Below are 16,592 nucleotides of genomic sequence, written 5' to 3'. Positions count from 1 at the left end.
CTCTTCCCACGTCAATATTTATTATGGCACTTCCATTGTATTTCAAACCTTCCAATATATTGGTTTATTTCATTTCATTTCATTTTGCACAATATATATATATATATATATATATTTTAAAGTGTGTTTATATGTTTGTACAATGCCAACAACAATATGCATGTTTCTTCCCCCCGAGAAAATATCTAATGCAGGTAAACTCACATTTAGTGGTGGACCAACAATATAAAGATGTCTTTAATCTTGGCCGTCCATTTTCAAGGGTCCCCATTGTATACAATTGTTTGTTTGCATATATGCCACATGCTTATCATCATCTAGCAACAAACATCATTGCATTATATACATACGCCAACTAGAAAAGAGATATACATTTCCTCAGTTAAAGATAAACCATAAATTGCACCAAACTAATATTGTTACATCTTCTTAGGAAAGTTAAGAAATAGGACGAGGTCAATATATTCTAAAATTAAATTTAAAAATTGTTAGTAGACGAGGCTTGTTGGTGGAGGGCATTTTTGCCAGATCACACGAGTAAGCTATATATAGCCATTGAAATCCGCTAGAGAAAAACACTCCTACTTCTTATTTCAGCAACACAAGTTGATAAATAGGAGGAACATCCGTTTTGGAAGTTTGAGGCTGAAAATGGCAAGTCATTTGCGAGTTCTTTTGATTGCTCTATGCATCTTTGCACTTGATCAACTTCTTGTTGATGCCATGATCTCGAAGAGCATGTATGTCACATGGGGTAAGCAACACGCGGTCGTTAATCGCGAGGATCTTCAACTAGTCCTCGATCAGACGTCGGGTAATTTTCTGACAATCTGTTTTGATTTATTATTTTTTTTCTCTAGTTTATGAACAAGATTTAGAACATTTCATATTATGGAGATTGGTTTTGCAGGGTCTGCTGTTCAATCAAAGAGAAGTTTCTTGTTTGGCAGCATTGAGATGCTTATTAAGTTGGTGCCTGGAAACTCTGCAGGAACTGTCACAGCCTACTATGTAAGAAGTTATTCTTAAACAAAATACTTTAGGTTGTTTATACTTTATAATAATATATGTCATGTTCTCTTTTTTTTTTTTTTTTTTTAAATGGAAAATTAAGTTACTAGCACGTTGGCTTGGACCCCAACTATTGATGCATAGATCATAATGGTTCTCCAAATTTCTAGGACTATCGGAGCGTAAAAGTTTGTAATTTTCCTTGCTCAAATTTGTGCAGGTTTCCTCCACGGGCGACAAACACGACGAGATAGATTTCGAGTTCTTAGGAAACGTTTCGGGGCAACCTTACATTGTCCACACAAACATCTACACACAAGGAAAGGGAAGCAAGGAGCAGCAGTTCTACCTCTGGTTCGATCCAACGGCCGATTTCCACAACTACACAATTCATTGGAACCCCACTGAGATTGTGTAAGCTAAAAAGATCACTCCAAAACTCTAAATTCCAAGTACTTAATAAAACCAACACAAACAAAGTAGTCTAAACTCCATGAAATTCATCTCAGGTGGTACGTGGATGGCCTGCCAATTCGCGTTTTCCGAAACTACGAGAAGGAGGGGATTGCATACCCCAACAAACAAGGCATGAGAGTCTACTCCAGCTTGTGGAATGCTGATAACTGGGCAACCAGAGGAGGGCTGGTTAAGATTGACTGGAACAGCTCTCCGTTTGTGGCGAATTTGCGAAGGTTCAGGGCGAGAGCCTGCAAGTTCGATGGACCGGCCAGCGTCACAAAATGTGCCTCTGGCTCCCCAGGAAACTGGTGGAACAACCCTGTTTACAGCCAGCTGAGCAGTGCCAAGTTGGGTCAGCTAAACTGGGTCAGAAGTAACTACATGATTTATGACTATTGCAAGGATACTAAGAGGTTCAATGGCCAGATTCCTCCCGAGTGCTTTAAACGACAGTTCTGAGGTGAAGAGAAGATGTGTTTGAAATGGGAATGTGATGTTGTTCTTGATGAGATGAATGATTATGCTGCTCCCAACTTTTTCATTTTTTCGTCTTTGCCTTTTTTTTTAAAAAGAAAAACTACTTACGATTCATGACTGAAAATAATTTGTCTTGTGATTCAACTATTTTTATGATTGGGAGTACTTTCATCCCCTAAAGAAAAAAATTCGAACCGATTCATTGAGATTGATCTAATTCTCGTATTCAGTTTCTTTGATGGAATGAACAACTCTTTTTTTGTTTTTTTTAGAATGGGGGGATATCAATAATTGTTTTGAAAAATACACCCTATCTAACAAGAACTTGGTCTAAATTTGAAACAAACACTGCAAAGAAAGAAAGAAAGAATCCCACAAGAGATTCGCCCGCCGGCTATCAAAATAGTTGGACTTGTTCCTCTCCAATGTTTGTTTCCCATTTTACAATTTTTTTTTTTTCCCGATAGAACCATTTTTATAAAGTTGTAAATCAGCCGAAGTGAGAAAGTAAAAAAATATTTATGCCTGTCGATTTTTCCTTTTTACTCTTAATTAATATCTTTTTAAATCAAACAACTGTATTAGTAAAAAATATTAATTAAAGCGCAATAAAAATCTAAACTTATAGCTTTAACTTCAGCAATTCCGAAACAACGGTCAGTCCTCTTATAGATGACATTAGTCCACTGAAACGACAATAACTATAAAAACGACAACATCTGTTACATACACCAAAAATTTGTAAACAACTTTCCCGCGTATTACAGACTTTTGGAGGAACAACAATAAAGTAAAAGCGACGATAGTCTAGAAACGACATCGCTAACAACGACAAATCGACAATAAACTTTATAAAACGACGAGATTCTAAACCAACAAAATATAAAATATAACCGTTAACAAAGGACAAAAAAAGAAAAAAAAAAAAGGAAAAACGGCAATACTCCAGTAATGCGGACGCAGAAATAGTCGAAGAGCAACAAAATATATGACAAACGACAAAAAGAACACTATTTTACTAAGAATGAAGTGGAAACAAACGACAGTCTGTAAAACAATAGAACGACAATTGAGCAAAAAATGACAATCTCTAAAATAATAATAGATTAAGGTAAGGTTTGTTTAAGAGTTCTATCTATCTGGTTTAAGATCACAATTATTAATTCTATTATTCTCACAAAAAAATTAAATTTTAAAAATTAAAATCATTAATTATAATTTTAAACCCATAAATTAATCGTCACTTAAATCTCCAATGCCAAGTTAACACAACGCAAGTGTAGAAACGAAAATTTCAAACACGCATGAGATAAGTCAAAGCACCTTTTTTTTTTTTTTTTTTCCTCGACTGATATTACAGTCATCCACATCTCAAAAAAAAAAAAAAAAAAAAAAAAATCAAGGGAGAGATTTCCTTTACAAAGAGGAGGCTACGAAATACAAAGCGAAACGCCGAGCACAATCAAGAGTGTACCGACGAAAGCGTAGCCCAGGTGGGTGCGTTCCCCGAGGAGGACGCCGAAGACGGCGGTGGCGGCGAACGTGGTGGCGTTGGTGACCGGCACGGCCCTTGAGATCGGCACGTGGCCGAGGATGGCGAAGAATGTCGCGGACGCCGATAGGTTTATCAGGAACGGGATCGTGTACTGCCAGATCCACAGGAGCTTTAACCACTTGTTAATGGAGGAGGCGATCCGGCCCATTGGGCCCCGGGTCGGGTCCGGTCGGGATGATGATGGGCTGAGCCTTAGGGCTCGGTCCCAGAGGACTGCGCCGCGGCGCATCAAGGCGTTGGTGGCGCCCCATACCAGGCCCACCGCGATCATCTTCTCTGTGTCGCCCACTTTCACCAGCATTCTTTCGCGGTCTTGACTTTTGCTCCGATCTCTGCCCTTTTCTATCGTGATATTTCTATTTTTTTTTTTAGAAACGAGGATAAAAACAACGACAAAGATTCAGAAACGACACCATGCCAGAAGACGACAGAATTCTAGGAGTGGCAGCAGCTATGAATAAGGACAATATACCCTAAAAACGACGACATAAACGGACTTCCGGAGACGGCAATAGCAAAGAAGAAAGAACATTCGAAAGGAAAACGATAGGAAGCTTGGAAAAGAAAATCCTAAAAAAAAAAACTTCCAGAATGACGACGTTCTAAAGGACAAAACATTTATAAAAACGACAGTGGGAAGAAACGACAAAAAAACGACGTTAAACCAGGAAACGACAATTCATTTTCGACAAAAATGACAATCTATAGAATAAGGGAAAAGGAAGAAAACGGCACTGATCTTGATAAAATGACAATCTATTCTTAAAACGATAACGTTCTAAAAGAAAGAATTTTTCAAGTAACTACAGAATCAAGGAAACGACAAAAAATGTAAAGCGACACTACGAAATTGTCAGAAAACGACAGACTCTGAAACAGCAAAAGCGAGTAAAATGTTAGCATAATGCATTGTAGACGCGACAATTTACCCTAAAACGACAGTACTTTTAAAAGAGTCAAGGGAATGCCAAAGCCTTGAAAACGACACAATGCTGGGAAAACAACAATGCATCCGATAAACACACAATCCTAAATTGCAGCAACGACCTTTTTCCTTCTTTTCCTTTTTATTTAGGAGTTTTTTTTGGTTGATGATTTTAGTTATAACTCGTTCAATTCATATTTGAGGTTAAATTTTTGTTTTCTTTTGGTTTTTTAATTTCTTATTTGATTCAGTTTTTTAAGTAGTTTATTTGTGAATATGTTGCAATTTATTGTTTATTGTTTTATTGAATTTTCATTACTAATGGTAGCAACAAAACCCATGTTTATCCCTTTTTCCATCATCATCTAGCTTTTCTCGCACATGAACCAGGGAGGATTCCACAATTGACAACAAAAAAAACAACAGTTTCACCAAAAAATAAAAAATAAAAAATAAAACAGACAATTTATCACAATCAATTTCAATTCACAATCTTTAAAATGGCGGTCCAATTAAGCCAGCCCCTTCCAGTTTTCCGCTGCCAAATTTTCCTTCTTTTAGCCGGGCCCCACTTAACATCCTCAACCTAGCAAAGTACAAATACTCTGCGTAATTCCCGCAATTTCCAAGGGCAATACCGTAAACCTGCTTTCCCCATAATATGTCTCGTTGTGTGGGGACACTGATTTGACGTGGCAATACGTGATTGGTGGAATGAACGACAAATGGAACAGCAATGAACAATATAATCCTCATAATAATACATTGCGTTCATTTTAAAATTATGATTTAAAATTATTTTTATTTTATATATATTTTTTATAAAAAAAAATATTATAATAAATTATAAATTATAATTTAATTTATGACACAAATTCTCCTGTGAAACACAAAATCCTCGGTCTCGCGGGCCACAAGCCTAATCCGATTAATGAACGGGTCAACGCCCGTCACCTACCAAAGTTCCTAAAATACCCCTGCAATTTCCGTCTTTATTCCCACGAAGCCACGCGAAACCAAATCGTTTTTGGCGACAAGGGTCTCTCTCTCTCTTCTCTCTCTTCTCTCTCCTCTTTCTGTGTGGCTTTAGTTTCTCAGCTGTCGAAAGGAGAGAGAAAATTCGGGAATTCAATTGCTTGGATTTATCCGATTTCGATCCGAATTCAAAACCCTAGGTAGTGCGATTTCCGATGTTCTGATCGACCTGATCTCTTTCAATATCGGACATGGAGAGGATCGTCGGCGGCAAGTACAAGCTCGGCCGGAAGATCGGCAGCGGCTCGTTCGGCGAAATCTATCTCGGTAATCGTTCGCGGAAGAAATAAATCTTTTGAAATTCGAGTTTTGTTCTTGAAGAGAGAGATTGATAATTGACCTTTGTGGTTGATGATTTCTTTGATTCTTGATTGCAGCTACGCATATCGATACGTTTGAGATCGTCGCTGTTAAGATTGTGAGTTTCGATTACTGATGCGAATTTCGCTTTTGTTCTTATCTGGTTTTGTTGTGTAAAACCAATTCGATTTTCATTTTTTGATGCAATTGTGTCTGTAATTTAAGCCATGGTTTTTTATTTGTGTTTGGTGAATTGGAAATTTGGAGAAATTTGAACACTTTGTGTTGTGTTTGCAGGAGAACAGTAAAACAAAGCATCCCCAGTTACTTTATGAGGCCAAGTTATACCATATCCTTCAAGGAGGAAGTATGAATTATATGACCGTTAATTTTCCTCTTCGTGTGTTTATTTATATACGTACAAATTTTTAGTTGATATGTTTTGAAATTGTGTTAACTCAATTCAGGTGGAATTCCGGGTATAAAGTGGTCTGGCACTGACGGGGAAGATAATGTGCTTGTTCTTGATTTGCTGGGGCCAAGTTTGGAGGATTTGTTTGTCTATTGTGGAAGGAAGTTTTCACTAAAGACGGTCTTAATGTTGGCTGATCAGATGGTAAATATTTTCTTTCTATGTCCTTGTTCATATAGAGCATTGTTTCTTACTTCTTAGGAACGATGGGAAGTAACCCTTTTGAGTTTCGTCCAGATTACAAGGATAGAGTATGCGCATTCGAAAGGTTTTCTGCATAGAGACATAAAGCCAGACAACTTCCTCATGGGTCTTGGTCGGAAAGCAAATCAGGTGTTGATTTAGTCTTGCCTTCTTCGTTATTTCCTAAAGATTTGTTTTTATGTGGATTTGGTTTAATCTCTTGTTATATGTGCTCCATTGCGTTCAATCTTATGCTTGATTTAACTCGTTAGGTTTACATAATTGATTTTGGGCTTGCAAAGAGATATCGGGACTCGACAACTAATCGCCATATTCCTTACAGGTATACTTGTACTCATTTTTATTTTCTCTCCTTTCCCCCTGGATAAGTTTATACGACTTTTAGTTATTTGCCACCGACATTTGCCTCTTACAGGGAGAACAAAAATTTAACAGGGACTGCAAGATATGCAAGCTGCAATACTCATCTTGGAATTGGTAAGCACAAAGATATTTTGTTTGGCTCCTCCCGTCCCCCCACCTTCTCTTTTATGGTCCGCTGATGATACTCAATAATCTTATTGATGTTTTCCTTATAGAGCAAAGTCGAAGAGATGATTTGGAGTCACTTGGATATGTACTTCTATATTTCTTGAGAGGAAGGTATGTCGTAGTCATTTCTTTCACCACTTTTTGGTTAAGTTGATTTGTTTGAACTGGCTGTGATGAATTTATTAATTTTAAGTACATGCATAAATCGAGGTACCAGGAATGAAAAACTGATATAGTTTGCTCCATCCCTTTAATGCTTTCTTCTTTTTGTTTTTTCCTTTAAGCCATTAATGTTAATGTTGTGATCACCATCATCGTCATGATTATAGACTCAGTTTTTGCTTTTGTAGTCTTCCATGGCAGGGTTTAAAAGCAGCCACAAAGAAACAAAAATATGACAAGATATGTGAAAAGAAGTTGTCAACTCCTATTGAGGTTTGTGTGACTGTGTCAATCATTCATGTTGTGTTCTGGAAGTTCCAAATGCTGCAAATCTAACATGATTACTTTTGAAAGGTTCTATGCAAGTCTCACCCAGTGGAGTTCGCATCATATTTTCATTATTGCCACTCATTGCAATTTGACCAAAGACCTGATTATGGATTCTTAAAGAGACTATTTCGTGACTTGTTTGCTCGTGAAGGTAGAAATGTTCAAATTCTTATTGTTATCAGCCTCTTCTTTTTTGTGTAATTTTCTTTTAGTTGCACTCGCTTTTATTTTGATTGCTTTAGTTGATCTTCTTGGAAAATGGCAGGATATGAATTTGATTACATATTTGATTGGACAATTATAAAGTACCAGCAGGCACAAAAGAATAGAACACAAGCTCGATTATCTGTAAGTATGTTTGCTGTCTGTTTTTGTATTTGGCATCAACTTGTGTGGAATTGGTTTCTTGTCCTGGTTCTGACAATATCGAGTTGAATATCTGCATTCTACAGCCAGCTCCTGGAGGGAGCAACAGTCACACGATGCAAATGGATATGGGCAGTCATCAAGGTTAGATTGGTTTTGGGCTTTGTTTATGTCCAATAACTTGATTGTTCTCCTTCTGAGTTAAATCTGCTGTAGGGTACAATTTTGTGGTAATTGGGATTTCATTTAATCATTAATATTTAATTAGCTAGCATATACAAAGAAAAAAGGGCTTGATGTGGGTGCTAAAGTTGGTGAAGATAATAATGGCTGTCGGGAAGAGGGGTTTTCTTTTTAAGTTTTGCCCTTTCTTCCTTTCCTATTTGTTCTGTTTCTTGATGTGTATTTGTCAGTTGACCTGTGGAAACAATGTTTTTCTTGTAAATTGTTTTAGTGGCCGGTGGTAATAATCCTTCCTACTCAGCTGAGGTTACAGACCGCATTAGATCAAGCAATGCTACTGGTCCTGGCATTCGCGTGCAGTTTAAACAACCAGTGACCAAGAATTTGAACTATGATAATCTGCTTGAAAAGCATGTAAGCATATTTCTATCTAACCATTTAGTAATGTAATTTGGAATATTGATAAGACTGTAATCCATATTCCAATGCACTGGTATATTATTATTATTATTATTATCTTCATCATCATTATCAAATGCCCTGGTATGCTATGCTACTAAACTGATAATGCCACTTCCTAAAATCACTTTTAAAACTTCCTTTTGCAGCTTGTTAGTGAAACATACGTGCCGTCTAGTACTCATGCAGTTGCTGGAACCTCAAGAAGACAGAAATCTGTTTTGCCTGCTGAAGCTGCAAACCCTGGTCATGGAAATGGCAACAGAGTGGGTCCTTCAAGTAGCTGGATTTCATCTCTGCAACGGATCTCTTCTGCCAAGTGATCTGTAAGGTAGTTTTATTGACTGTTCTTTTACTCATTCATCATATCAAGTGGTCGATTATTTGAATCAAAATTCGTCATTCTCTTTATTGTATTTTTGACCAAATAGTTTGCGTTGTGTTTTAGCAGCATGTTGGGTCGAGCAACATCCTACCAATACATCTGTGAAGCAGCAGATATGAGGTGATTCGATGGTCGTTTTGTAATGTCATCTGTTTAAGAAGATTTCAGTGATACAGCAGTGGTCACTTCAAATTTGCTGTTTGTTTGATGATTTGCATTAGTTCCTGAGTTATCGCCAGCTCGCATTATTTTTCCTTAAGGTGACTATAAATGCATTGGTTGTTATGGAATACAGATACCAAAAGCTTGGTATCTGTGCTGTACATAGACGTTATAAAAACACACAGCAATCTTGTATTAAAATTTATTTGATGTAAGTTGAATGATATAAAGTATTTTTTTTTTCCTTTTCTCGTTGTTAGATAACAAGTTTTCTCTATGGTAATTATGGTTGTGGACATCATTTCTTTATTTTGCTTGATTCCTGGTTATAACTAGCTTGTGTTGTCCTTCAAGATTTTTGTTTCTCAGACTGGGGCCTTCTGGTGTTCCCTGGAGCATTTTCTCCTGGTTAGCCAATCTTTCTCTGGGTAAAATGTTATGCTTACATTTCATGCTTTCTCACAAGAAGCATCCCTACGTTTATGCTGTGAATAATAAGCTTTATGGAGAATCTTCTCTTTGGGTTCCCTTTCTTTCTTTCTTTTTTTTTTTCCTTTCAATATCAACTTTTCATGCCGGAAAATGCAAATGTTTCTGATGTTACCGGGCCTAAATTGGCAAGTATTTCACACGAGAGGAAATTATGGTTAGAACTCTAGGATTGTGACATTTTAGAGACGTTAAAGGTAGACTTTATGGCTCCATATTCAGATTTCTATACATATGTTGTTCTGTACTGATATATATACAATGTGAAAAGGTCTTTTTTAATGCTTTAAGCTATTATTTCAATTAAACACGATGAGTCTGTGATCGCATATTGTTTACATGCAATGTAAGTTGTTAATGCAAAGCTTTATGTACTCATCTATAGATTGTATCTTAATTCGAGAATGTTAGATGCGCAAATAACATCTTTTTGGGTAGGTATCGTTTCCTGTCACTTGTGATTGGTCCCCTTTGTATAGGCAATTCTCTGTTAGCTTTTTATTAGTATTATTATTTTATGCTTAGTATATCCCTATTCTCTATTCTCTATCCTTTAATGATTTAAGGATATGGAAGAAGTTATTGGTATCATTTCAGGATAAAAAATCTAGAAAAGGTTTGTAATCCACAGTATTTTTTTAATGTTACACTATTTGTATTAGCTTTCTTATCACGGACTGCTTTTTTGGAGCCTCAACTGCTATTTTTCTCATTTCTGAGAGCAGATTTCCTGTATGCATTGTATTAATTTGTTGTGCACTTCGGGAAGTCCAAGTAGCATATTCGGACTATAGCTTGTCCACGCATAATTAGTTTTAAGTTATGCTATCAACTTCCAGCTAAGGTTTTAAAAAAATTGTTGCTTTGTGTGCTATGTGCATGTAGTCTATGGACGTAATTGCCAGTTCGTACTTTTTATTTGCAGGTTTCTAAAGGATGGTATCGGAAGACCATAAAATATGCGGCTCTCTGCTTCCACACTGGCTCAAGTAAGAGGCTGCTTAGCTGCTGACATGAACTAATGTGTGAAGCAAAATATTTGACCAATATTTTTGTGCTACAAGTTATGGTCAAAATGTTGTTTTTACTAACCTGGGAAGGTAGAAGGAATGCTGACTGTAAATTTGTGTTCAAATTTCAGAAACGTTTGGATTGCGACCGTTTATATAATAGTAGAGTTCTGTTCAAGACCTGGTATACTTAGTTCAATCCCCTCGAAGTAGTATTCTGAGCCTCCAAGACCATGAAATATAGGAATATGAAATCTAACCGGACTGACTGAGATGCTGAATATTGTGCTGCTCTATAGATTCAGCGCTGCATATCGTTGCAGAACAAAATAATTGTTTTTGAGTCGTGTGATTACTGTTTTCCTTTGCTCTTTGCTAAAAAAAAATGCTCGTTGGCTGGTTCCTAGTACAGTTGGTTTCAATCAGAAGATCCAACAGGCAGTTCTTTTTCTTTTTGGTGGTGTGGTTTCATTGATGGATACGAAGATCTGCTGTTGTATGTGCTGTCACTTATGGTGTGATTTGGGACATTGGAACTCAAATTGGTATGTCGCAGTCAGGACGATGTGTAATTTGATCGAGTTCTGTTAGGTTTTGTACTGAAATTTCATTACCCCGTTAAGCTAAGAGAAAAATGTTGAATGTATCCTTAAAGAGTGTATGGGTTTGAATTTTTAGTTCTTACTCTTGATTAATATCCTTTTGACTAATATAGTTATTTGATTAAAAAAAAAAATCAAGAATAAGGAGTAAAAATTTAAACTCAAACACTCGGAGGAGTATATGTCTCCTTTTCCCTTATGCTAATTGTAATTATTAAGATTTTAAAAGGCGGCCTATCAGCATATGCAATTTTGGGCTGCTACTGTCTATAAGGAGCAAGGGAGAGTGATGTTGTGGCATGTTTGATAGAGTTAAATTGAACGGTCAATTTGAAGGGGTTTGATCCAATACAAGATGAAAATCACTGTTAATAATATTAAGAAGGTATTGCACATGCTTGTAAATGTTGAAAAAAAAGAAAAAAAAAAAAAAAAAAAAAGAAGCAGCTTGCAAATGTTCCATGGCAATCCTCAATAGTAAACATTCTATTACACGATATAGATTCTTTCCAAGAGAATAAAGTTAAATTTGCTTTTGTAACAATTATACCAGTACGAGTAATGGTGATTTCTGACAGAAGAATAATCTTCACTGTCCAAAAAATTGCAGTGCAGTACCATTCTAATAATTAAGGTGGTAGGGATGAGAAATCCTAGTATGAAGTTGATAGTGAATGTGATAGTTAAGGTAAGGAAATGCGATGAGTGGTTTTCGCAAGGACACATATTGTGGGTTAAAGAGTGGGTGGGATCCGCTTCAAGAAGAAGGGAAAGCTTGGTCAGCTATGCATAAACTTGACCTACAACTATCATACTGCTGGAAGCATGACACGCCACAAGAATTAATTAATATTTTAAGAGTATTAAGGACAATCACGGGTGACATGACTATTACTTCTCATTATTCGAACTTCGATCGAATAAAAAGAATTAGGGTTTGCCGTAGGATTAACGCTAATAGTGTCAATAACGCTTGTGATGCTAATATCCACATAAAATTAGTCACCTTTTGCTCTTGATTAGTCAAAGAAGTAAATTACTTTTGGGGGAGGTAGTTCCCTCTTGTCTTTCTTTTTCTCATCAAATTTTTGACATTTATGTACGGAAGGTTCTTTGATTTCTCTCTCTCTCTCTCTTCTTTTCTTTCCCATAATTTCTTAACTTTTCTCTTTCTCAAATCTCAATAAAAGCGAGGTTTTTCAATTGCCATTTTTGAAAGGAATACGAGGGAAGTTTTCAAATCGAGAGCTTCTTATGTTTCCTTATGTGGTAATAAAAGATGTTTAGGAGTTAATTTTGATATTCACGATAAAATGCTCACAAAGTCTCGAATATAAGCCTAGAATCTCCACATACCGTTTCAATCAGCCCCTTCGAGTGCTATATGTAACATACTAATATTCTGTTTCCAGAAAACTGAGCCATGCACACAGATTTTAAATTTTCAAAATCTGATGGAAATGTGTACAAAATTTAACAAAAAAAGAAGGCGTAACATACTCATTTTAAATCCAACGCAGGAATAATCCCATTTTAAATTATATATTTCAAAGAACATATCTTTCTAGTACTAAACAAACTACTGAGTTTAACGAATTTTAATTAAATAAAAACATTTTTAAATAATTTTCAAAAGATAAAATCGGTAATTTTGTAATTAATCATTAAAAATTAAGAATCAGATTTTGTGTGCATTTGCTTATTGGGAGCTAAATTTGACACGAAATATAATATAAACCATGCTTTAGTGCAAAAATAAATAAATAAATAAATAAAAGAAGGCATTATGAGTGATTAGTTTTTATGTCCAAATACCAAATTTCACACTTTATGCGGCTTATTGGGAGCTAAATTTGACACGAAAAATAACATAAACCATGCTTAGCGCATGAGTGATTAGTTTTTGTGTCCAATTACTAAATTTCACGCATTATGCGGGAAAAAAAATTATTTATTACCAATGAGTTTCACCCTATAAACGAAAAAATAAATCTCAAAATTTATAAAAATCATGGGGATTAGTAGCTGATTGTGATTATTAAATAACAAAATATACATCGTTTTATATATCCTGTTAATGGTTGTACCCAAAATCTTTTACAAGATCGCATGTCTTAGTTTGTCGGTGACAATTATTATCAATTTGGATATATTATCTAATTAGAGTACGAAATATTGCTGGCCGTTTAACAAAAGATACTGCAAATATATATAAATTATAGTACTGCACATAACTTATAATATTGGTCATATTTAATTCTGACCAGCACAAACAATAGAAATTTCTTCCTCTTTTTACTCCTTGTATTATTTTTACAATCTAAACGGAAGAACAATTGTAATGTGCAATCTATAAAAAAAAAAAAAGAATATATAAACACATAATCTGGATTAACAAATGGAAAGACACTAATTGAACTACCCAACTTAATTAAACCTTCCCTTTTTTTTTTCCCTCACCTTTTTGATTATCTACAAATTACCAAACCAAAATGAAAAAAAAAAAAAAAAATGATACTCGTTTCATATGCATGCAGAAATCTATAAACGACGATGATCAAAATATATAGAACATTTAACGGACGTGATTTAAGCAGGTCATAATATATGACAATGATCATCATCTTTCTTTTTAATTAATCACTTGATCCTCACCCAAATCCCCTCGCTTGGTACCCCACGATGAACCACAAACAGAAGATAATACCCCGGCGGAGCCACCACCCCCGACGGCGGCGCCGTCGCCACCACCCGGTACATCCCCCGAGAAGTCCGTACCACCATGTCCTTCTCCAAAATCAGCATTCTCTGGTTCATCGAGTATCCATGCGTCGTAAACGGCGGCGAGTACATTGTTACCTTAATATCGCCGTTTCTCACCCTCAGTCCCTTCAGCTTAAACACTATCTCGAACATACTTCCGTAAGAAAGTTCGGTTGCTGTGGATTCCTTCACTAACTCCGGCCTCCACTTGGCCAGCGCCGGGTCCAAGTACGGCGGCGAGAATTTCTCGATTCGCAGTTCGGTCGGGTACTTCGCCGTGTAGTTGTATCCGGGGTTGGTGTTGCTCCCGGCGACGATGATTTTCCCGTCGGGAAGCACCGCCGCCGATGAGTGGTACATCCGGGGTATGTCGGTCGCCGCGAGCTCGGTAAACCGCTGGGTTACCGGTGCATCGGGGCGGTAGAGGACCGGGACGAGGTTGGGATTGTCGGCGAAGAACCACGCGGCGGTTCCTGCCTTTGCGCCATTGATGAGGAGAAGGTCGCCAGTGGGTAGGATCAGCATGTCGCCTATGACGCGCTGGGACGGCATCGTCTCGGTCTTCCAAACCGGTTTCGGGTCGGTTATCGTGATCCGGTTGCAGTCTTGTAACGCCGGGATGAACGTCCCGCGGCCGGCACGGCCGTAGGCCTCATTCTTGGCGCCGCCGCAGATGATCACCTCTGCGGGAGGCGGGACGGCGGGGTTGAGGTCGAGGCGGATGGGGAGGAGGGCCGACATGCCGGAGGCGGGGTAGTTGCGGGCCCCGCCGGGAAGGACAGGGAGCTCGCGGAGGACGTTGTTGGTCTTAGGGCTGAGGAGGAGGGAGCGGTTGTTGGCGAAGATGAAGACATTGCCGTCAGTGGAGAGGTAGACAAAAGGGTAGAGGTTGTTCTCATCCAAATCGGTGGTTTGATCAAGAAGTGGGAGGAAGTACTTGGCGTTCTTGTTGTTGAATTTTCCTGGAGGCGGCACGTACTCGTACGTGTATGCTCTCCGGCCGCCGACCACCATGAAGCCGCCGTCGGCTAGGGTTATCTGTGTTGCATACCTTGAGAGTCAAGGTACGTACATATTTTTTATAATCAGTTAATGAATTTCACTCAAGTATATAAATATATGTGTATATATATAATGGTACTAGATCAGTTCGAAAAGAAAAAGAGAGTAGGTGAAAATTAATTTAGTGGAATCTCATATATAAATACTTTCATCAGAAAATATGTTGATGTGAAAATGGAAGAAAATTTTATGTGCAGGAAAGAAAAGCTAAAATATTAGTTCAACTTCGTGGAGAAATGAGTTGTAATGTGATATGTAGTTTAGTTAATATTGAAAGATGGTATTTGGTTATTATGCAATTAATATGTAATCTGCTTAGTTTCCTACCTAAAAACATGGAAAATATTAGGTGGTTGCGGTAATTTTATACCTGATTTTAACCTAAGGTATAGAATTCGAATGTCTTATCTCTAAGTTAAGAAAAAAATACAAAAGAAATATTGGAAATAGAAGTATGTATATATGTATATATATAAATATATAAGAGGGAAATAATGAATAGCACTACACACCATCTTGGATCAGCCAAAGTAGTTTGGTATTCGTTGAAATCACAAGTGTCGCAGGGTTTGAAATATCGAACAGTTTTAATACCATTGTCCCAACCACCAGTTCCCACCAGGCTCCCGTCAACTGCAAGCCCTCCCGATGAACACCATGGATCATACACCATCTGTGACCAAACCCCATTATATACATATATATATATATATATATATAAAGAATTACTATATTACAGCACATGCAAATCTTAGCTAAATATATAATTTTCTATGGTTCGCATGCAAATTGTGACAGAGATGTGCAACCTATCTTAAAATTGCAATTAGACCAACATATTCAACTTACATAGAGTAACATCCTTTTTATTTTTTTATTTGTGGCTTGAACGTCAGCAATCCAAATGTGCATGCGCATTTTTTTTTAATACATTTAGCTCCCATTTTACTTAAAAAACAAAGTTACCGAAATTCACATGAACATGCATAACCACTTGAGCTAAAATGCACATGCATGTTATATGTTTTATATGTGACAAATTAAGGAATAATTAAGGAGCTTTTGGATTAACACCTTAAGTGGCCTAATTTTTGCAGTGTCGATATCAAATTCCACTCCATGAGCCCAACAATCAGTCATCTGCTTGTTACTCCTCTTATCCATGAAAGGAACGCATTGGCCATTAGGCAACTTTATGTCCGAAATATGGAAAGCGGAGGCATCATACATTATAAGCTTATTGTTTGGAAGCAAAATAATGTGCATTCCTGAGACACCCGAGTTCTTAGACACCAAATCCCAAGACCCTTTGAAGTCCGTCGAAAAATCGGGCCTTGCATTAGGATCGAGCTGCGGGTTGTGATCAGAGTCGTCGGCGGGCGTCCGACGGGGGGCGGGTTCTCGGTCCTCGTACGCGTCATGATCATTGGAATGAGAGGGCCGTCCTATGAATGGGAAGTTGAAAGGAAAATTGAATGGAAAGAGATTCGTCCTTTGGCTTTGGTCTTGACCATTACCATTCAATAATCCTTCTCCACTGAATTGTGAGGAAAAAGGGTTTCGGAAGAAATTAATTTGTGCTAAGCCATGGACAAACAAGAGAGGTAGGAGAAGACAAAGAGCCTTAATGTGAAATAAGGTGGCAGCCAT

At 37.3% G+C, this 16,592-nt stretch overlaps 4 protein-coding genes across 10 annotated transcripts; 2 read left to right on the top strand and 2 right to left on the bottom strand.

Annotated features, from left to right (window-relative positions):
- The first annotated feature begins 651 nt into the window (after positions 1–651).
- On the top strand, positions 652–2,019 carry LOC21387185 (probable xyloglucan endotransglucosylase/hydrolase protein 26). The gene is made up of 4 exons (XM_010109081.2): positions 652–814; positions 911–1,011; positions 1,232–1,425; positions 1,521–2,019. Exons 1-4 carry the CDS (start codon positions 652–654, stop codon positions 1,927–1,929), a joined length of 867 nt encoding a protein of 288 aa, XP_010107383.1. The 3' UTR covers positions 1,930–2,019.
- A 1,326-nt stretch (positions 2,020–3,345) lies between these two features.
- On the bottom strand, positions 3,346–3,961 carry LOC21387184 (transmembrane protein 234 homolog). The gene has a single exon (XM_010109080.2). It carries the CDS (start codon positions 3,801–3,803, stop codon positions 3,378–3,380), a length of 426 nt encoding a protein of 141 aa, XP_010107382.1. The 5' UTR covers positions 3,804–3,961; the 3' UTR covers positions 3,346–3,377.
- Positions 3,962–5,464: 1,503 nt separating this feature from the next.
- On the top strand, positions 5,465–11,164 carry LOC21387183 (casein kinase 1-like protein 3). Of its 7 annotated transcripts, none has more exons than XR_002903201.1 (18): positions 5,465–5,729; positions 5,840–5,880; positions 6,060–6,129; positions 6,230–6,378; positions 6,472–6,567; positions 6,690–6,760; positions 6,854–6,915; positions 7,017–7,080; positions 7,320–7,404; positions 7,486–7,612; positions 7,727–7,809; positions 7,914–7,971; positions 8,282–8,424; positions 8,619–8,800; positions 8,921–8,974; positions 9,371–9,424; positions 10,431–10,494; positions 10,647–11,164. XR_002903201.1 is itself a non-coding variant. In XM_024172858.1 (15 exons), the coding sequence occupies exons 1-14, from the start codon at positions 5,654–5,656 to the stop codon at positions 8,790–8,792; spliced, it is 1,299 nt and encodes a 432-aa protein (XP_024028626.1). In that variant the 5' UTR covers positions 5,465–5,653; the 3' UTR covers positions 8,793–8,800; positions 8,921–9,265. The 7 variants fall into 7 exon arrangements, 1 of the variants encoding a protein (XP_024028626.1); XR_002903198.1 differs by having other exon boundaries at positions 8,921–9,114; XR_002903199.1 differs by having other exon boundaries at positions 8,921–9,114; positions 9,371–9,444.
- A 2,593-nt stretch (positions 11,165–13,757) lies between these two features.
- LOC21387182 (aldehyde oxidase GLOX1) lies at positions 13,758–16,592 on the bottom strand. The gene is made up of 3 exons (XM_010109078.1): positions 16,017–16,592; positions 15,455–15,615; positions 13,758–14,931 (listed from the first exon to the last, which is right to left on the bottom strand). Exons 1-3 carry the CDS (start codon positions 16,590–16,592, stop codon positions 13,758–13,760), a joined length of 1,911 nt encoding a protein of 636 aa, XP_010107380.1.

The sequence above is a fragment of the Morus notabilis genome, unplaced genomic scaffold (assembly GCF_000414095.1).
Source record: "Morus notabilis unplaced genomic scaffold, ASM41409v2 Scaffold4247, whole genome shotgun sequence".
NCBI lineage: Eukaryota > Viridiplantae > Streptophyta > Magnoliopsida > Rosales > Moraceae > Morus > Morus notabilis.
Note: the sequence above shows the minus strand (reverse complement) of the source record. Positions and strands in the feature narration are given on the sequence as shown.